This window comes from Nelumbo lutea, chromosome 7 (assembly GCF_056320005.1).
Source record: "Nelumbo lutea isolate HS-2025 chromosome 7, American lotus-T2T, whole genome shotgun sequence".
Taxonomy (NCBI): domain Eukaryota; kingdom Viridiplantae; phylum Streptophyta; class Magnoliopsida; order Proteales; family Nelumbonaceae; genus Nelumbo; species Nelumbo lutea.
Genome location: NC_142690.1, coordinates 30,076,424 through 30,098,775, shown reverse-complemented (window position 1 = coordinate 30,098,775; position 22,352 = coordinate 30,076,424). Strand labels below are relative to the sequence as shown.

At 38.3% G+C, this 22,352-nt stretch overlaps 1 protein-coding gene across 1 annotated transcript; it reads right to left on the bottom strand.

The window, feature by feature from the left end:
- Positions 1 to 4,929: 4,929 nt before the first annotated feature.
- On the bottom strand, positions 4,930 to 18,469 carry SAD1 (Small nuclear ribonucleoprotein family protein). Its single transcript, XM_088954436.1, has 4 exons — positions 18,375 to 18,469; positions 18,114 to 18,237; positions 5,417 to 5,489; positions 4,930 to 5,311 (listed from the first exon to the last, which is right to left on the bottom strand). Exons 1-4 carry the CDS (start codon positions 18,409 to 18,411, stop codon positions 5,279 to 5,281), a joined length of 267 nt encoding a protein of 88 aa, XP_088810562.1. The 5' UTR covers positions 18,412 to 18,469; the 3' UTR covers positions 4,930 to 5,278.
- Positions 18,470 to 22,352: the final 3,883 nt, after the last annotated feature.

Sequence of the window (22,352 nt, the reverse complement as noted above, 5' to 3'; positions counted from 1 at the left end):
TCAGCTGATCCATCTTAGAATTCGCCCCTTAAGTGACTAATCAAATTAGCCTAGTTCGAAATGGGCTTAAGGCCCATTTAAAGTTATGTATTCATTTAGCATTCCAAACTACTGCCCAGTTGGGCTTCCTTGTATGGCATGGGACCCAAGCATTGATCTACACATCAGCCACATGGGTTCAGCCCAGCCTTTGTTACAAGGCCTAGTCGAATACACTGTTATAGACAATGCACCCCTTGAAACCCATCAGATGGGCTCTATGGGCCCAACACTTACCTTAAGTGGTCCTTGGGCCAAGCCACCTTGTAACACATAGGGACTGTGGGCAGATGCAAGATTAGCCCATCAGGTATTATCCTCAATGGTCTTACACTTAACCTCTCAGCCCATAATGATCATACACTGCTCGACAAGAGAGGACCTCTCCCTCGGCTGCAAGGAATAGTGTTGCACTCTCTCTTGTATGGATCCTAGGAATTAAAACCTTTTGCAAATCATTTCGAAACCATAATATATATATTTTTATATCTCATATAAAATATATTTTGCAAAACAAATCTCAACGATTGAAATCGGTTGCTGGCAGTCTTGGTTTCCATCAGTGAGAGTGCATCCCCGATCATTACCTTTGTCCGACAAAGGGCTGATCCTTTCACTATGATCACCCACTCAGATGAATTCTCAGACTGTCCCAACATACCTAGGTTTTGACCCCCGCAAAGGATCTCACTGATTGGTACATCAAAGACAGCCCAATCTGACACCTAGTGCAGTATCATAATCGAGTCTAGGGGTCGGGTGTAATTTTTTAGTTTTGCCCATCAATCTCCAAGGTCCAGGGCAATACTAGAAATCTGGTCCAGTTCAAAGATTCAATTAATCCTAACTGTATGTGCCTAGGGTCTCACCCCGGTAGCTGAGACAAGCCACCCCAACCGATTTGGTGGTGCCATAGTGTCAGCATTGTCAAGATAGGTCTCCCCAGACCAACCCACTGGCTGTGAACATTCTAAACTAACACGAGTCTCTTTAAGTGTCCAGTTTAAGGGTATTACACAAAAACATACCAAGGGAACATGAATAAAATATGTACTTTTATTCAATTACAATAAACTCATAAAGTACATCATCTTGATTGAAGCTAAGGGCATACAAAACTGTCTAACACCGACCTCATAGTTACATAACACGTGGCAAAGGCAACGGCTCGTCACAAAAGCACGCCTAAGGCGCGAGCACCAAGGGGAGAAACCAGCGGATCGAACTCCCCTACCAGCAGTCCGAACTCCCCCTTCGGCCCCAAGCCACTGACAGTAGCCCGAACTGGCCTACCATGTAGCAGTTTGGGACACACCTCGCCAAACTGGCCCGCCTGTAGTTCGAGACACGCCTCACCAAACCGGCATGCCTTATAGCAGTTCGGGACACACCTTGTCGAACTAGTCTGCACTATAGCAATACAGGACAAACCTCCGAACTCAAGACTTCAACTCGCTCACCACCCCAACACATCGCCTCCAGGATGCCAGACTGAGCAAACTGTATCGTGCCTAACACCGAGGAAGTTCGTACCCAGGGGCGGCGCACGTGAATGACTTGGGATCTGACGCTTGACGGCCGCACTCCAAACGACCACCTACCACCGCCACCTGAAACCGCCATCTCCAGTTATAGAAACGGCTCCGAAAAGGAGCAGTGGCAGTTCTGTCCCAACAGAAATGACGACACCCGAACTGACAGAGACAAAGGTAATCATACCCAACCTGGCAGGGGCTTCGGAGTGAGTACGCGAAGTGGTTATAAAAGGCCCCCTACCCCCAACAACAAGGTATGTGAACTTTGCGTCATCTGGTCTTTACTTTGCCTTTGAGAGAATACTAGCTTGAGCTTCGGAGTTATCTCACCGGCTTCCCCCCGGAGTTCTCTCATCTTCTCCGTTTCAGGCTCCCCGTTGCTCCAATCAGAGGCGAAATCATTGACAACTAAGACAGTCCAGATTGCGCTCCATCAATTTCGATTAATCAGACAAAATGACTATAATATACATTAATCAATGCAGAAAGAAATATTGATATTAAAGGACAATTAATTGGACAGAATTTATAATTGTCTATCCGTAACGATCAAGTTTGAATTATGGTTTGTGAGATTCATGTATTGTCATTAGGTATTTACTGACACACCCCTTTTAGCTTTCCTTTTGCTAAATAATTCCTATAGTCCACAACCCTTTTATTTGATCAACCTTTAATTAGAAACCATTTATATTTCTGTTTGGGAATGATTATGCGACCTCTTAAAATAAGTAAAAAATATGAAAGTGCATGGGCCCATGGTTTTTAATTTCAACAATACCTTGGTAATTAATTCTCATATCAACCTTTTAGGAAACAAAACCCTCCCCTCAAATTATAACTTTGGTTTGGAGGAAGGTGTGTGTGATATGAGAACTGTTAGGGGTATTTTTCGACTAAATTAAAACCTGGACACACATTTCCAACTTGTTTTTAGAGGCCATTCAATCATCCCAAACAGAAATATAGTTCTTGATGGAAGGTTGATTATATATAGGGGTTTTACTAATGCTCAGTTTAGGAGTACAAATACAAATTTGTAGAGTGCAAAATCTTATAATTTTATATTATTTTGTATATATTTATACTGTACATATTTGCATTTGTATTCCTTCCAAACTGAGCCTTAAAAGGCAAACTAAAAGATAGGTTTGAATAACATAAAGATGTGTCTAACAGTAAATAAATAGCATATAATCAGAAATAAATGGCTAGGGTTGATAGTGTGATGGTCTGAATCCAATATGGACCAAAATTGCATCTCTGCGAAACTGCAATCTACAGATCAATCTCCAGCTACAATCTCTATCTCCTCTGCACACTCCAGTGATTTTTTCCAATGTTAAAAAATAGAAAAACCCTTATTTATATTACTTACATCAGAAAAACATAATCATTCGTTTTAGAAAGGAAAATAATTAATTACATACCAAATAATCAAATTAATAAATTTGGTATGCATCAATCTTGCTACCATCAAGGGTTCAATCTCCATCACACTTTCAGCCCAAGATTTTAGATCATTGGGTTACTCTGAGAACCAAATTCTCAAAGATTTCTACCAACTACTCAAATCGGCTACACTAGTTCTTGTCGACTTGAGTTTTGCTTCAAATCCAGTTTGGTTTAGTTTGAGAGTTGAACATAGTGTTCTGATGGTAAAAATATCATCGGAACTATTCATCGATTGTCTTATTTTGAAATTTGAAAAAATAGTGGAGGGCAAAATCAACATTTCATTCTTTTCCGTTAGCACTTACTAGTGATGTCAATTGTTAAAAACAATAAGGATACTTTAAGACAATATCTAAACAGTAAGAGTACAGTTAGTAAATTTCGCAAACAATGGGGTGATTTAAGAAATTTACCCTAAAATTTAAAAAACTAAGAAATACAAAACGCCCAGGAATCTAGGTCTCAGTAGCAACCCAAATCTGTTTTGCCTAATCATACTTTTTAAAAATATATGATCTATGATTAGCGTCCTCATCCTCTCCAAAGATGGAAGATGCTCCATCAAGTCTAAGTTCTCCCCTAGTGAGGATAGAGAGGGGAGTTTGTTTTTGGTTAGTAAAAAGAGAAACATTCCTAATTTTGCAAGGTAATTAATTTTCCTTATCCCAATTTCACTTAGGCTGGTGTTTGGTTTGAAACAAAAAGGTAGGAAAAGATATAGGCTTCCCAACCTTTCCCTACCCTTTTCTTTCAAACCATAGTGTTATGGGTGTGTATGGTTTGAACGTCATGCAACCCTACCCTTTTGGACTCAATACATTATCAACCTTTTATATATTTCCCACATGTATAGAAGCAATTCATCTATCGTCATTGAACTTTCATAGTAAGCTATTTATTTGTTATATTTGAATAATAATATATAGTATGCTAAAATATAATATAATATGTTAAAAACTTAAGAAGTATATTTCTTATAAAATATATTTGCATTGTATACAATATATGAATATGGCTTGACATACAAAAAATATTTCACCATGTTAACCTTATTTTTGAATCATATAGTTGTGTTCAAAAAACCATTTTTCTTGAAAATTACTTTGTTGATAATGGATCATGATCTTTCTTGAAAATTACTTTGATGAGACTTGAACTTATGACCGTATAATAAACGTACAACATGCATGAATATTAATTATTTATAGATATAATAGGAAAACAATTGGGTACATACAAGGATAAACTATAAACATTTCGACCACATGGGTTTCGATTATTTTAACAATTAGACTAGATTGCGACAAATCCATATTTGATCCAAGCAAAAATATATGATGCATTTTGTGAAAATTCATTCAACATAGCTCAAACGTCAACCAAACAAAAGCAATATATAGCAATGGCACACTTTTACAGTTAGTGAAACATTAAAATATACATGAACAAAAAAAGAGATCATGACATCATTTGATGTTTTTAAAATGATTGATCGGACTCTCCATCCAATTATGTCACATTTTAACATGCATCAAACACTCCACATGCACCATAGTTGGCCTCTACATCCAATTATAAATGAATCAAATTCAAATTGCCTTGGGGGCCATTTGCTAACAGCTGAAATGGTTGAATGAACTGAAAAGCTTAGTGCTTTGTCTTCTAGTGAAAAAAGAGGTTGTGGGCTCCTTTAATAGCTGAAACTTAAGTAATACCCTTGAATATTTTATTATTTAATTATTTTACCCACTAAAAGACAAAAGAACAAATCATTCAATTCAGCAAATTCAACTGGTATTAAACGGCCCCTTAATTAGATCAGATTTGAATCCAAAATTGGACTAAGGGATACCATTTGCAGGCTACTACAATTTTAGTATTTCAAATTTGTTCAGAAGCCTTAAACCCTTGAAAGATTCCATGGAAATTCATTAACCCATGAATATGATAGGACTAAAAGCAATTCAAAACTCCAAAGAAGCATTAATCTTCAAGACAACTAGGTGGCAGTGGTATAGGATGGGATGAAGATATTTGGATATCATCAACATCATTATAGGAATTAAAGATCATCCCACTTTAATTTCTCCCAAACCTAGCAACCTACTGAATGTTACAATTACCAACTAGTGGTGGAAAAGGAGGACTTCTGGTCTTCAGATCTCCCATGAAACCTGAGAACGTGATCTACCTTAATCACCTAAAAGTAAGATGCCAGACAATAGAGGGCTCACCACTGTCTCATAATCTCATTCTGGATCTGGAGATCCCCCAGGGACCAGCTGCATTAGAAAGGCTAGTATCAATAAATTTGTGGTGGCAACCCAACCTTCAGAATGTAAAACGATGTTATCAGACTGCACTTTAGACAATCACATTCCACTTACAATGGCAATGTTGTTTCCATTAAGCAAAATCTGATCAAGCTTTGTTATCCGCCGTCCTTCGGTTGTAATTTCACTGGGAATAACAAATTAAACTCAAAAATCATAATCATTAAATTACGTTTTAGATCACAGAGCAGCAACATAAAAAAATAAGGCCATAAAGTGATCAAGATATATGAGAAAGAGCACAAATGATGCAGGTGCATATTGTTGTCACAGTGGAAACCAGTACTCCACTCAAATCAAGTTGATGCAGTAAAGCATAAGCCAATTAATGATGTGGCTACAGCCATCGGGGGCAAAGCATCATCTTCACTAGTAGCATTTCTTTAAAATAAGAAATAAAAGGAAATGCTTAACAAAAAACTGGAAATAAAAAAAATTAAAAAAAAAAAAACAGCAAACCAAAGAAGTCGTTACATTTTTAGATGACAAATGCCGAAAACAAATTGTTCAGGATGTCATGTGTTTTGGCTTTGCTTATTCACCATCATATCATACTATGTATTCCTTTCTCATTAAAAAACAAGAAAAATTTGGTGTGCCAATTTAGAGAATCTCACCCTCAAATCAGGAGTCAACACTCAAAGTGACATGCTCCCACGTCTGAGCAAAATACTCCAGCAATGATATTTTTATCAATAACAGAAATTCATTAATTAAGAATAAAATTACAGAGGGGAGCTAAAATAACTTAACTCCCCAAAACAGTCAACATACAACCAAAATAATAAGAACAATTACAATTGAGCCCAAAAAACAGAACTCCTATTCACCCAAAATACTCCAGCAATGATCCCACCACCCTGGCATGAATTCTCAAGGAATATAACTAATAGCTTTTAAAGCTGAACTTGAGAATCAACTCTTACAATCATGACTAGGTTGCACTACAGCACTACCACACCTTCATCACATAAATAGTTGCTTATGTGCTACACCATGACAATGTTCATGTGTTGCAGGCCTGCAACATAAGAGTTGAGTGATGGTTCAGAAGCCTTAAACCTTTGAATATGATAGGACCAAATGTCTTTTTTTATTTATTTATAAAAACCAATGCATTAAGGACAACAAAACCCATTTTTGTGTTGATAAAATGGGATACTTTCTTAAAACATGATTCAAGTGTTAGAGAGAGAGGGCTGGGGGATGCAAGGAAACCAATAAATTCTTAGGGTGAATGTCAACATTCATGATTCTTGATGTAAAATACTAAAAACCATAGACCAAACATTCTCCAGAATGGAATTCATAAAAATAAATAAATAACTTCTCCACAAAGGATCGATAATGGCCCACACTAGATGGTTTTCATACTTACTCTGGCATTCGTTTTACTAGTTCCTGTTTTATAAGGCATTCATATTGCTGCTTTTGGCTTTGTGAGGTAGGGCCAACCCAGAAAACTTACAAGCAATCACCACCATCATCATCTAAGCCATATGCCAACTATATGGAGTTGGTTACATGGACCCTGTTTCACCATTCCATTCTGTTTAGGGCCATATCCATTTGTCTGCTCCTTGCCCTTCCAGCCCCTTCAACTTGTAACAAATCACTTCTTTTTACAGGTGCTCTATACAAGATAGGATTAGCTGAACACAATAACTGTCCAGTAGGCTGTGGAATCAATTATATAACATTCCACATCAGTCATAAAATACATGGGGCCTACAACCATTCAATCTCTCAGTGTGGGACCCATATAATCTAACTTGTGTGTGGCATTACCATTGGTCTCACAGCCTACTAAACAACTATAGTGTTCAGCTAATCTAAATTCACTCTATATGGTCTTCGATGCACATGGCCAAACCATCTATCTACTTTCTCTCATTTTCTCACCTATTGGAGCTGCCCCAAGGTTCCTTCAAATGACTTCATTCCTGAGTTCTGACCCTATCCATTCTAGTTTTCCTACTCATGATCTCAGCATACATATTTCTAGCACACTGACTTTTTTGGACATCTTTTGGACTGCCCAGCAGTCTGCTCCATACAGCATTCGGCATTGCTGGTCTTACAACTGCTTTTTATAGGCTTTTCCTTTTAACCTGAGTGGCATTTCAACTATCACAAAAGACTCCTCATGCAACCCTCCATTTTGCCCATCCTGCTCCAATTCTGTGGGTGACACCCTTCCTCAATCTCTCCCGTGTTATGATTTTTTGTTTTTTTTTGATAAGCAATGTGAATTTTTTTTTTAAGTGAACTGCCGTTCTGCTCAAAAAGAAAGCATCAGGCCAAAGAAGGTAAAACAGTTTCAAAGATAGTACACTAAAAGCTCCCTTGTTATGAATTTTTTCTTTGTTATTTGAAGAAGGTATACTTTTCATTAAAACAAGAGACCTGTACAATGAGATGTTGCACCAGTATATACCATTAGCGCCCCCCCCCCCAAAACACTGTCAAAAAAGAAAGAGTATCATTTTTAGATGCATTATGTATGGAAAGACAACTCCAAAGATCCTCTACTACCCTATTTATCACCCCTTGTCATGAATTATCAAACCAAGGTAACAGAAGAGCTCTCATTGAGTTATCTCTTGATCCCCAATCCTGTAAGCAATGTTTGCTGAAAATTTTGGAGAGCCCAAACTAACTGTTTTCAGCTCCTTACAAAGTTCTTGGTTGAAGCTTCTTTTAGTGGCTTCAAAGCAGCTAAGCTAGAGAGGTTGGTTAGCAAATGCTTATCCCAACCACCCCCACCCACCCCCTCAAATAAAAATAAAAAATAAAAACAGCTGAGCTAAAGGCAGAGCAACTCAACCAAAGCTTAAAACCTCCCAAATGGAGCCTCAATCCCTTGAACATTCACCCAATTCTTACTTCTTCCCCCTTCACTTACCTCTTGATCCCAACCCTCCTTCCTCCCCCATCCTTGTATTGATTGCCATTCTTCTCTGCCCTTCCCCCACCCTTCTCACCCCCTGCCTCCCCCCCCCCCCACACACACCTCCCATTTCTTCTTGGGAGACCCACAAACCCCCTTTTCTTCCTGCACTTTTCCTTCCCCTACCTCACTTGCTTGATCTAACAACCCTCCCACCAGTGTTTTAAAAGTGCAAGGTGCAAAAAAAACACAAGGGCCAATTTGTGCCCGAGGCACGTGCCTTTTTAAGCAAGGTGCAAAATTATAAAAAAATAAAAAATAAAAATCAGAAATTTTAAAAAATGCAAAAATATTAAACATAATGTTAATAAAAATATAAACTTAAATTTTAAAATAAATGTTTTAAAAACCTATTATCTAAAATTAAAAAAACATAAACATAACATGTAAAGCGTATTCAAGTGAAATTTTAAAAATAAAAGCAAACATTTAAAAAATTTTCAAGCATGTAAAACCCACAATATCTTTTTTCCCTTAATTGCATTGCTTCAAGTAGCTAATGTGATGTAAAACATATTGCATTCTTGATGAGTTGATTCTATGAGTCACCTTTGTACCACGCCCCTCGAGGTGAGCCCGAACAAATCTATGTTACGGTCTGCAATTCATATTTTTCACATAAAAAATAATGATTTTATAACTTTCATTGCCTTTTAAGAAGATATTTTATTGCAATGAATGAATAAACAACATTAGCAAATAGGGGGTTCTCAGCGTACAAGGAGGCATAAGCCTCCTAAAGAGGAGGAAGAATAAGAAGAGGAAGGGATTTCATTTTGTTTTTCTATTTTTGTTCATTTTACGAAATATGTTTTATATTAAAAAGAATGAAGCGCAAGTGGACTGGAGCAAAGACCCTGGCACAAAAAAAGGTGTCATGGAGGGTGTTTGGGAGCAAAGCCCCCTGCCTAAACTTTCTACCCTTTCTTTCTTTTTTTCTTTTTCTTTCCGTCATTTTCTTTCTCATCCCTTCCCTTTCCTTTTTGCTTTTCTTTCTTTCTTTTCATATGAGGTGTGTATGAGGCATACACCGCAGAGGCATCAACACCTTTGGTCTGCGCCTTAGGGTGTTTTGGGGGTGCCTCACCTAGGGGCTCCCACACCTTTCAAAACATTGTTCCAAAATACATTAAAGAGGCACACGTCATGGAAGTCAAATACTAGAGATTGAAAAAGATAACAAGCTGAACTGCAAACAGGTGAAGCTGCAAAAGGAGAAACTAGGCAAAAATAACTTTTTAGTTCAAATGAAAAAAAAAAAATCAAACATTTTATAAATGAAATTGCAATGGAAAAAATATGGCATAAGTTCTACAGCCATGGTTCCAAAACCGGCTTCCATGGACCAGATAGATTAACAAATATGACAGCAATGCTCAAGTACCATATTGTTGGATAGTTTCTGTTTTCTTTGAAGGATAAAATTATCATAGGAACATACTATTACAATATCAATACAGGACATATATAGCTAATATTCAGCACAGCACATTGATACAGTCATATGTACAAAACTACAAAGAGATGAAAAGAGACAGACAGGTATTTTGCAAAGCATATAAGGGTCACATTGTAGCAAGCTCATGGAGAATATTTTGAGGTTCAAAATGGAAGCTTATTCCTCCAAAGTATATGACATTCGCCTCATACCATCGGGTAACTTATGCTCACAAACTAGTAGTAAAATAAAGCTCCTGGTGGCAGGGCATAACTGGAGCAATTTGGTCATTGAAGAGGATTCTCAAGTAGTTATTTCATGTTTATGTATATATGAGGAGCTGGACTCCTTGGTTGTCTCAGTTTTCTGTTATAGAAGCTAAAGCTAATGGAAGAAGCTTGAATTGGTTGTTCAGGTGGATTCATGGGTCTGCCAAGTTCTTTACTAGTGACCAAAATCTAGGGTGACAAAGCAAGCTCTTCAATGGGGAATCCCAGGCAAGGTTCGAAATTTCGATATGTATCAGACTGAATCAGCAGGTACGCATCATATCGGGAGCCTCCCGATACGCCCCTACAGGGGGTGTCTCGGGGTTTAACCCGGTTCAGGGGGTAGAAGGGCCTTAGACTGATCCCTCTGAACCAGATTCACAAAGAAAAAAAAGGAGCAATACACCCCTACCGGCGTATTGAGTTGTATTGATATTTTGAACCTTGATCTCAGGACCTGCAGATGAACTGTAATCTGTTTATATGAAGACATAATGATTAGTCAGCTGAGGCCTTAGAGCCACTTTTTACTTTCCCTGCTGTCCAACTTTGGACAGCATGTCACTATCAAAATTTCTTAGAGAGAAACCTAAGGAAAATCACCTATATGGCAAATTTAAGCAATAGAAGTTCTTCTAGGTACTAAGGGCCAAAATGCAATTTTTTCATTTAGTAATGAAAATAAGGAACTTTAAATATCTGGGCATTGTACTTTATTCCATATATTAATCAAATTCTATGTAATTGATCAAAAAATAATTAAATTGAGGAACTAAAAGGAAAATTTTATATTTATTAATGAAAGTGGAGAATGAGTTGGCTCAGGAAAGAGAGTGGTATCCTGGGAATGGGTGGACTGGAAGACAGGAATACCTCATTGCTAGGAAAAATGGCTTCAAAAGTTCCCTAAAGAGGAAGGTGGTCATCTATGGCATTCAGTGATAAGGAGCAATATGCAATCAATAAATGGAAAAGATGCAGGTATTGCCAACAGAGTCATTTGTTGCACCAGTAAAAGCTAATTGATGTCATTCATGCAACTTTTGACACCTTTCTTAGGTACAATTAGTATTGGTCTTCAGCTTCAGGACTAGGAGCATCTATGGTGGGGGGACAGACCTTCATGTCAGAGATTTCCCTTCCTATGCTCAACCACCCTATATAAATTCCAATTCAAGCTCTTAATTAAAAAAAAATGCAATTCAAAGCCTCCTAGGTTTGTATATATTCTTCAGATATTACATGGGACTTGAGGTTTGGAAGAGGAAGGAACTAAGGAAAATTAAAGTGAAGCATTTTTGTCTCCCATGAACTTGTTAAAAGGATGCCTTCACAGACTGAGAAGGTGGAGGTCAAGGGTTTGGGGGCTGATCCTATTAGTTCTTTCTCTTGTTCATAACTTCTCAAATTTCTAGACAGCAATGCCTCTAATCCTCATATTTATCCTGGTAAAGCTATCTAGCTAGGCCCATCCCTGCAAAGCTTCAATCCTTCTCTTGGGAAATCATGCAGTGAAAATTAATACTAGGGATTTGAGCCAATGGAGGCAAAAGAATGGGTATTTATCCCCACATGTGTCTTGTGATAGAGAAGCAACAAAATTATCAACCACTTGCTTATCTTTTGTTCATTTCCACTTGCTTAAGAGGCCATATGTCATCTTTCTTTGGAGAAGCACAAGATCATATAGAACCTTTGCTAAGCAAGACTTAAACAAAAGATGAAACAACTTCTTTTATATAAGAAAAGGACACATGATCAAGGTAACAATGCCAGCAAACTAATTGGTCTTTATTCCTAGTAGTAGAAGTACTAAATCCCTTGCAATGGTGATATGTCAAAGATGTTGATGCAGATTGAAGGAGGTAGATACACATACACCTGTATGAGCATATAATCAAAATGCTAGAGCTTTCCTATTGAGATACATTATGGTGTATCATCTTCAATTCATCCTCAAGAAGATAGCTAACCTCTTGGAACAACCAAATTAGATTTTGATGAGAGGAATCAAGAAGAGAGGAAGAGAAGAGAGTCGAGGAAGAGAAGAGATAAGAAGAAGAGAAGAAGAAAGTGAGATAAGTTGTCAACACAATTGATTAGTCAACAAAAAGAGTGCTACATATAGTGAAAAATGAATTTACAATATTGCCCTCATTACAATCAACATAAATATTCTAACACTTCCCCTTAAGCTAAGCATGTATATCAGTCATGCCTATCTTGCCCAGTACACCCATATATATATTCCTTGCAGCTCCCTTTTGGGGTGATCATTTCCAGCCCTGCCTGACACCCAATATATGTATAAATTACATATACAAACTATATACACATATACGTTTTATTTTATACTATATTTATATATATTATAAAATGGCACATATAATATATTATATATAATATTTTATATTTGTCAATTATAAAATCTATTTTATACATATATTATGTCATATAGCCAACAAGATGAGACCATGGCTGGTGCATGTATTGACTAATAACATCAAAAGAATAAGATATGTCTGATCTAGTCAAACACAAATATATTAGCCAACCTACCAACTTTTGAAACTTCACTTAGTCTTCAAAAATTTCTCCTTGATCTACACTTGGTGATTTGGATCAATAGGAGTATTTGCAGGTTTCACTCCCAATCCAGTCTCCTTTAAGATATATAGAACATACTTTATTTGAGATATAAAGATTCCTCTGTCACCTGAATACCCAGAAAGTAATTCCACTTTCCAAGATCTTTTATTTTAAATTCAGTAACAAGAAATTTCTTCAACTTTACAATCTCTACCAAATTACTGCCCATGATAATGATGCCAGAAACATAAATAATCAAGGTTGTCAATGAGGATTTTTCCCGTTTAATAGAGTGTGATCTGCCAGAAGGGAGATTGGAAATAAACAGGACAGAACTGAAATTTTCTCAAATTTTGATCTAGCCTCTCAATCAATCCCTTTCTAAGAGGTTTCTCCCTTGCACACCAATGAAAAACCCCATGGAAATCTGATCAAATGATCAACCATAATGAGAAATCATACTTGTCAAAAACTAGCTTCCACAAGTGCAGGAAGTCTACTAAGGGTGTACACACCTGAAATTGGACCTTATCATTTGATCAAGTCAAGTTGTAGGCGGTACAACTCTTGACTTCTAGATCAAATGCCCCTTTTGTCCAAAACACTCCCAAATTTAAACTTCAATCTCTCATCTAGGGTTTCAATAGCTTCAATTGATCCAATCAATCAAGCTCCTTCACTAGGGCAAAGTGAATCTCTATAATAGTTGTTGACACCAACATGTCTATGTATTACAGATTGAGCAAGCTTAGGATTTCTCCAAAATCCTTCTTCAATCCAATTTGAGAACAAATCCAAAACTATTAAAAGCATAGAACAAGTGTGTAGGATGAGGAATTAGAAAGTATCCAGCGCATGGTAATGCAATGGGAGCAAACACCAAGCATTGGCTCTAGAGATCACAATTTGCGAATTGGTAAGGCAATGAAGGCATTATATATTTTATTCAACCACTCAACAAAACACCTCACCAGATGAGACATGTGATTGGTGAATAGCAACACCAGAGACAGATGAAGCACACTAATGCCAAAAGGGATAAGGAAAGGATATTGTAGCCAACATCCTCGGGAACACGTTTTGGAAAAGGGGATACCCAAGTACCAAAGTCCTAAGAGGACATGTGACAACCTCCTGTTCAACCCGTATGCCGGTAAATTAAGATAAACCCAAACTCTTAAGAATTATTGTCTATCACAATATGAAAAGAGAAACCTTCCGAGGTTAGGAGGTCTCCATAATCTCCATGCGAAATTGTCTATAAATACAGGATTTCGCTGAGGAAAAGGAACACAAAGTATTGCCTAGCCCTCTAGAAAACCTTAAGCATACCCCACTCTCTCCTGCCTAAGTTCTCTCTAGTTACGAAGAGAGCCATCCTCCATTCTTCAGACAGACTCCCACTGTGCTCAGTCCTACCCTCCTACAAAATGCATTTTTTTCTTGTGTGGAACCCATAAGGTTCCCAAATCAAATCGATCATGAACTTGATCCTAAACCAACTTAAATTCTTCTTGAATTAGGAGAAGTTGTAGTGTCGTACAGTTGTGAACTAAGTCCAACTCGGCACAAACCTGACCCAGGGTTGTTTAGAGCCGAGTTTAGCTACTTGTAGTGCCCAAAAAAGTTAATCTGATCCAAAGGGTATTCAACAAGTATAAAGGCTTATCAAATACTTGTAATATGAGCGTTCTGCCTATAATACTCAGAACTGGTAGAAACAAGGAAGGACTTATTCCCATAAGAATCCAATGCTTGTCCACTACCAAGATGGTGTCCAAAAAAAATACTTTGCAAACATGTTAGACAACTAATACATAGAAAATTAATATGTTTTTGCTAAACACAGATCATCAAAACCATTTCAAAACTACCTATAGGCAGGATTTAGGAAAACATCAAAGAGGGCATACCGGAGTATTTTCTCTGTTACAAAGGTTGCAGACCTTGTCACAATAATCATTTATCTCCATTCTTTTCTTAAATGCACCAACAGAACAGACCTAGATATCTCCCAATTGAGTATCACTAGTTGATGTCAAATGCAACCAAGTTCAGAACAAGACCAAACACCATTACCAAGTTTGACAATCATAAGCAACAACCCAAAAACTTTACCATTCACAAAAGTCCAGAAGTCATCCAGAAGGGATCATGTTTAATGTTTCATAAACATCCATGCTCATACAAGGCATAACTTTGACAATATAGACATTTTGTCCCTCATAACTCATAAGGTGGTATTTGCATACCAACCTTTCTTTTTATCAGTAACTGTGAAATTTCATTAGATTACAAAAATGATAAAAGTACATTGAGTAAAAACATAGAAAATACAGTAAGAGATAAAAGAGTTTATCTTTCCCCTTATTTGCACCTTTCCCTTACAATTGAGCCCAGAACAGAACTGGTCATCCCACCCCTTGTTTTGCTGGAGTATCTGCAAAAGAATTGGCACTACACTTGCACCAGCTGAATGATACTTCCATATCCCTTGTTAGCCATCTGAATTTTTTCTTTTCATTGTTGTAAAACCACATCTCCATTTCATCACTTTGCAGCCAATTTACAACCAACTGTGAATCCCCTTCCACTATTAACTTCCTAATATTCAAAGACCTTGCCCTTTGGACTCCTTCCATCATTGCCAAAACCTCTGCTTTGAGAGAATCTCCCTCTCCCACCGGGCCTGAAAATAAGGCAATTATCTCCCCACATCATCCCTATGTACACCACCAATTCTTGATGGTCCTGGGTTTCCCATGCTACTACCATCAAAGTTAAGTTTGATAGATCCTATTTCTGGTGGGCATCAAAGAAGAGTAGTAGCAAGTGTATAAGGAACAGATTTTCCCACTTCCTTCCATTTTCTAAGAATATAATCTGTAGTTACATTAGAAAAGGACTCGAGATTTGCACCAGTGAGCCACCCTAACCATTATTACTTAAGGAACAGGTCGGGCCATGTATCAGGCCAAAGCTATTTATTTAAAAAAATTGACAAAAAACTTAAAATTTTAATTTTATATGAATTTTGTGTATAAAATTGCTTATATATGCAATAATTAAATAAATTAGTATAATAAAATTAAAAAATATATTTATTTTATTGATATATTATATACTATATATTATTATATAATTATAATATATATAAAATATATATGGGTCATGCCACGGACCATGTTGGGTCGGGCTGCGGGCTGGGCCGTTCAAGGGTATTTCTAGTTTGAGGATTAATTGGAACAAAAGCGGTGCTGGAATTAATTTGGAGGAAGAGGAACTCTTGAGCTTTGTAGAGGTCTAGGGTTGTGAGATTAGGAGTTGGCTTGTTACTTGCCTAGGCTTACCTTTGGGGGGAAACCCAAGGAAAGAAGGATTTTGGAAGCCAGTGGTTGAGAGATTTGCAAAGAAACTAGCCTCTTGGAAGAGAACTTATTTATCTTTAGGGGAAAAATCACCTTGATTAGGGCTACACGGGCAAATCTACCAATTTACTTTCCTTTCCACTTTTTGCATCCTAGCAAGGATAGCAAGACAACTAGAAAAGTTCATGAGGGATTTCTTATGGGAACCAAGGGAGGAAAAAAAAGGATCATTTAGTCAAGTGGAAATAGGTTAGCAAGCCAAAAGGTCAAGGGGGTCTAGGATTAGGAAACATTGCTCATAGGAACACCACCTTGTAGGGTAAACGGTTGTGGAGATTTCCTTTGAAAGAGATAGGTTGTGGCACAAAGTAATTGCAAGCATTTATGGTCTAGATTGTATTGGTTGGGATGCTAAATTGGCTCATCACTCAACTTCAGCCTCTCTATGGAAAGCTATTCACGTTTACCCTATGTTTATTAGTTCCATCCGGTATGATGTGGGAAAAGGGGATAAGATTCACTTATGGGAAGACCTTTGAGTCCTGTGTACCCCTTGCTTAGCTAGACCATCTGCCAAGCTATTGATTGTTCTTCTCACCCACTTAACTCTGATAGTCTAGCCCTTTGCTAACCATTTAATACGCCTGAAGTCACTCCTCAGGTGTCATGTCACCCCCTCTCCTTCCTCCAGCCATTTCCCAGCGGTTCTCGAGTCACCCCCAATGACTAGGTTATCAATGCCCAACTCCTTTGCCTTCTCGACCCCGTATACTGCAGCTAACAGTTCTGCTCTTGCCACATCACCCTGTTCTGCAGGCCTGAGTATAAGGCTATGATGTTTGATGTTTTCTTCCTCACCCCTAATTATCCCCCTATGCCTAAAGGGTCCGGATTACCCAAAAAAATCCCATCAAAATTCAGTTTCTTCCAGCCACATAATGGGGGTGACCACATCTGAGCAGGTTTCTGTCTTCTAGAAGATGAACCAACAATAACAGTCCAGGCCCTAAAAAAGTCTTCAACTTTCAAACTTTTTGCCCATAGTGCCACTCTTTTTTTTTATTATTATTAATCCCATTGTGCCACTCTTAAGATTATGATTTCCACTAGGGCTTCCTTACTCCTTTCTCTTTCTTCAAATATTCTTGAATTTCTTTCCTCCCAAACTGCCCATAGAAATTTCTTGCCCTCTTAATCTCTTTATTTTTTTTCCCAATTGCATTAAACGTTATGCATTCTTGATTCTATAAGCCGCCTTTGTACTAAGCCCCTTGAGGCAAGCCCAAACAAATCCACACTAGGGTCTAAAATTCTTAATCCCTATAAAAAAATGATATTTTTAAAAGACACTTAAGTTATAAAACCTTCTTTTTTATACGGGTTAAGAATTTTAGACCCTAACATGGACCTGTTTGGACTTGCATGGCCCAACTGCTAAACACACACACAAAAAAAAAAAAAAAACAGAAAAAATGCACAGTTTTTCAATAAGGCGCACACCTGGACTGAAGTGAAAGGCACACCAGGCATGTGCCTTTTGAAAATACTCCGCCTGGGATCTAGGCAAGGCACATACTCTAAAATGTGCCTCACCTGTGCGTGCCTTTTAAATCACTGATCTCATCCCTAATGACTTGCGAAGAATGATAAGAATTGTATAATAAGGTCACGTTCTCTTGTCAACTTATCAATTTCTCATAACATGGCCAAGGGAAATGCGCTTCCATAAAATCATTCTGCTTAGCTCCATAAAAGATTGGAAATTCCATGAGAGAGACCATTGCACCTACAAAGCTCTCTACGAAGTGGTTTTGGATGGCTGTATACCTTTAGCAAATGAAGAGTGGATCAAAAGGCAGTTTACTATTTCCTAACCCACCTTGCAGGGTTGCACAAGACGGAGTGTGGCCCTGTACCTTATCCGGCATGTACAACAATTTTTAGTCTTTTGAGAATTACTTATAGTCCGAAGAGCTTATATTTGAAACAAGGTGCCAATGCACATGAAAAGTTCAAGACAAGTAAAATATTACTCATAACAGACTTCGTAACTTATAAATCAGTAAGTAAAACTTCAATAGATTAAGAAAACCCTAATTGGATTTTACAGTGAGAGGAAGAAAGAGATAGTAGCTACTATTCTGTAACGTCTTCAAGGACCATGTTGACATAAACGTCGAATCCCCTTAGGGTTCCAACTAGCTCCTTGTCACCCTTCATTATCACCCATATTTTCGACCCTATGCATCGATCTATCAGCTCTGAAAACCAAAAAAGAAAAAGAAAAAAAAAAAAAAAAAAAACGAGCACTGTAACTTCCTCCTTCGACTTAACAAAACAACATAAGTAAACCATTAAGAAGACGAAGAACGAGAGAGAGAGAGAGAGAGTCAGGTACCCGAAGGCAGGAGTTGTGAAGGGTTGTTCGAGGACATGTCTCTTTCCCTTTCCCTCCCAAAAGCTTTTACTTTGCAATTTGGCTGAGTGAATCTCACCGTTCAGCTGCAACCGCAACTGCTGTACTTATAGCAAAGCAACGAAATAAATTCGTTAAGCGCTTTTTGCCCATTTAAACTTTTGAAATGCCGGAAATACCCCTCGTCGAGAAAAAAGTCAAAAACCCTCATGGCCTCATCCCCATCCTTTTCCCGATTTTTGATTTTTGATCTTTGGTTTCTATCAAGAAAGAAAAAAGTCTCAACTCAACTCTCTAAAAAAACTGCGGGCTTTTTTTTGAAGGTAAAAAATAAGTAAATAAAAATTGTGGCCTTAAAGGGTAGTTATAGCATATTTATTTATGGATAAATTTCTTAAACTACTTACCTTAGCTAATTGATTAAGTATATCTTTACTGTTTAACTATTATTTCAAAAAATTACCATGAGGTTGGCTGAAGTGCCCATGTAGCGAAAGCTCGTTTCTTCTTCTTCTTTTGCACGCAAGTCCCTCTCGCCCCTATTTCATCACCGTCCATGCAGCAGCGGGCAACAACAGACCCCACCAGAGGACCCTCTCTCTCTCTCTCTCCGTCCGTTCCCTAGTTCACTCTCCCTCTCGCCCTTGTTTTATCACCGGTTGTCACACTGTTGCCGTTGCTTCTATAGCTTGAGAATGATTTGTTCCTTCTACCCTTTTTGAAGTTTGTAGTCGTTGCTTGGTGTAGTTCTTGGAATCTGAGGCATAAGAAGTGAATCGGAGATTCTATTTGTAGTTGCTTCGGTTCCCGCTTTGAAATCAACTGTTCAGTCAGTAATGGTTGCTTGAACTTAGCAGAGGGAACCTATGGCGTTCACTCCACCACTAGCATGGCTGAGTTGCCGATCGGAAATGGGGAAACGGGTGAGTCCTTGATCTCATCTTCTCCCTCCCTTTCTCTCTCCATCCACTCCATCAATGAGAATCAAAACGCGGCGGCTCTAATCTCCCCCTTGCAGAAGACAACCACCACCACCTTCATCCACCCTCTGATTCAGCCCCCCAGTCCACCCCTCCAACAACCCAAGCTAGAGGATCGACAACACTCCAGCCTGCACTTCCGATCAAGCAACACTCCTTCAATTTCTTTTTCCTTTTCAAAATTTTCAGAAACAGAGACGGCTACAGACTTCTGTTTATCAAAGCACCGCCGGAGCACTGCCGGATTCCAACAAGGGGGAACTCCGCCGGATTCCAGTAAGGGAATTTTAAGGAGATGTCAAGTGCAGCATCTAGGCAGCAGGAAGGCTTCGTACAACATCTTCCACAGAAGCTCTCCATTTCCACCGGCTGTATCGCCGAGCCCCAGAGCAATCCCATCAGCGAAAAAATCCAAAGCATGACCCCGAGTCGAATATGAAGCTTACTGTTTAGCAAAAAAATCCCGTCAGCATCTTATTTTTCTTCCAACTTCCTTCTCTCCCTTTACTAGAAGCTCTCCCAAGAAAGGATGACAATGAGTCCAATCTGAAGCCCCTACACCGCCTCTCCTACTCTAAATGACTAGTAACTTTCAATCTGAAGCCCCATCCAATCTTTAAAATAAGAAGATTGAACTAAGAAATGTACCTCTTATCTTTACACTGACCATGAAGGTACCTCATCCCCCATTCAAACTGAAGCCCCGTCCAATCAAATGGCATTATGACAGATTTTGCCGAACCAGATTATCTTGAGAAGATAAAGGGAGAGAAGGAAGTTGAAGAAAAATAAGAGAGAATGAGAGAGAAAAGATTGGTACTTGAACAGGAGAGAGAGATCCTTGTAATAAGTGGGTCCATGACTTTCCAACCAAATATTGAGCCTATCCGCCGATTCACGGAAGCCTGGCCATCTCACAGAAGCCTGTCCACCATCTCGCGGACTCCTAACGCATTACCAGCAACTTAAGCGCCTCAAAACCATTGTGTTTCACGCAAAGGTGTAGAATGGTCTCACGCGTGATCCGCCTGGACTTGATTGGTATCAGGTTTGACCCATTCATATTTAGGGACGTGATTCCGTTCTCTACTTGATGAACATAATCGACGACAGTAATGGCAGGAGGTGCCAGTGGGTCTCTTGAAGAAGACGGTGAAGGAGGAGAAGAAGGGAGAAGGAGAGCGAAGGTGACAGGGTAGAGTTAGTTAATTGTGAGAATTAATAGGGGTAGCATTAGACAATAGTCAAATAACAGGGGTATACTTAGTCAATTAACTAAACATAAGAGAGGTTTAAGAAATTTACCATTTACTTGTTGAGTTATTATTTATTTAAAGATTTTTTATTTCATGATTTTGTAGCTTATTAGGTCCTTCCTCTCCTGCTATATTAATGGTTGAGACTTGAGCACGGCAACATTAAATTAGGGATACAGGATACACTCCCCTAGTTTTACCTTCCTGACTCGTGACAGTCATAGAGCCCAGAATCCAGACTCAAAATTCTAAAAGAATTGAAGAGATCTAGATATCTATCAATAGAGAGAGAGAGAGAGTCCCATAACCCAATAACCCAACACCAATACTATTTGTTTTCACTTTTCAACTCAACTGCCGGATCTCAACTCTCATTGGGATCTTTGGCACGATATGGAAACGAAACACGTTGAGAAAAGCTTAAAGAAAAAGAGCAGAAGTCGAACTACTAGGAAGAATGATTTTTTCACTGAATAATTAAGAGAAAATTCAATATCAAAAACTGTCTTAGCCTTCTCGTCGCTACTCTTTATATAGGCATATACCCTCATGACTCTATTTCTAATCTGAAAGCACTCCATAATGGAATCCTACTTAAAACTCCTTAAAAAAAATCATAATCTAAGAAAATACTCCAAAATAGAATCATAACCTAAGAAAACACTACAAAATAGAACCTTACTAAAATCCTTCAAAAGGAATGTCCTAATTGAATATAAATTTGAAATAATGCTAACTTAGTAAAAACGAACTAAAATATAAACTTTATGATGGCGCCAACTTGGTAAAAATGAATTAAGATAGAAATCCTGTGATGATACTATCTCGGTAAATATTTACTAAGTTAGATCGGTGGCATCACCCCTGCTTCTTATGTGTCATGGAATGGTCCCAATTTGCATAGAACTTATTGGCCTACTCCTGTACTACATCATCTTCCCCAGGTTGGGGAGAATTCATCCTCAAATTCAAATCATCATTTGATTGATCACCAACATAAGGTAATGGGTGTTTGACATTGAAAACATCATAGGTACATATATGGATGGGTAGCTTTAGTATATACACATTCTCATTGATGACTTCGACTATCTCGCATGGTCCAACCTTTTTTGGCACTAGCTTTCCACATTGCCCAACCGATAAACGTTGCTTTGTTAAAATGGCCCAAACATAGTCTCCCACATCAAATACTACTTTCCTCCTATATGTACTAAGACGGGTCTTCGAAAACCAACTTTGTAAATGTTTACTCAGTTGATCCGAATCCCGTACTGCATCATTCTCCCCAGGTTGGAGATAATCCGACCTCGAATTCATGTTACCATTTAAGAGGCTACCAACATATGTTGTTGCACTTCCACCGTGCTTCTTTATTTCTAACCCTTGGATAGATAATTAGTGATGTAAGCCTCCAATTATGATGACCCAAAAGCTGATTTGGATGGTTCCCTTGTCTAGGCCGAGTTGGAGATGTCCAAGCTATATAACAGAGAACTGTGTAATTTTCTGAGAGACTTGCAGGGAAATAATATTAGCCAAGCTGTGTTGGGTCGAGTTGGAGATGGCCGAACTATTTTGTTCTGCAAGAGGGACAATGTTAGAGTATCTGGGTGTCTTTACCTAGGGAGGGCACTCTGATGCTTAAGCCAAAGAGTGTTTTAAAAGTATTTTAGAAAGTGAGAGAGCTTGAGAACTTGTAATTGCACATACCTTCTCTCAGG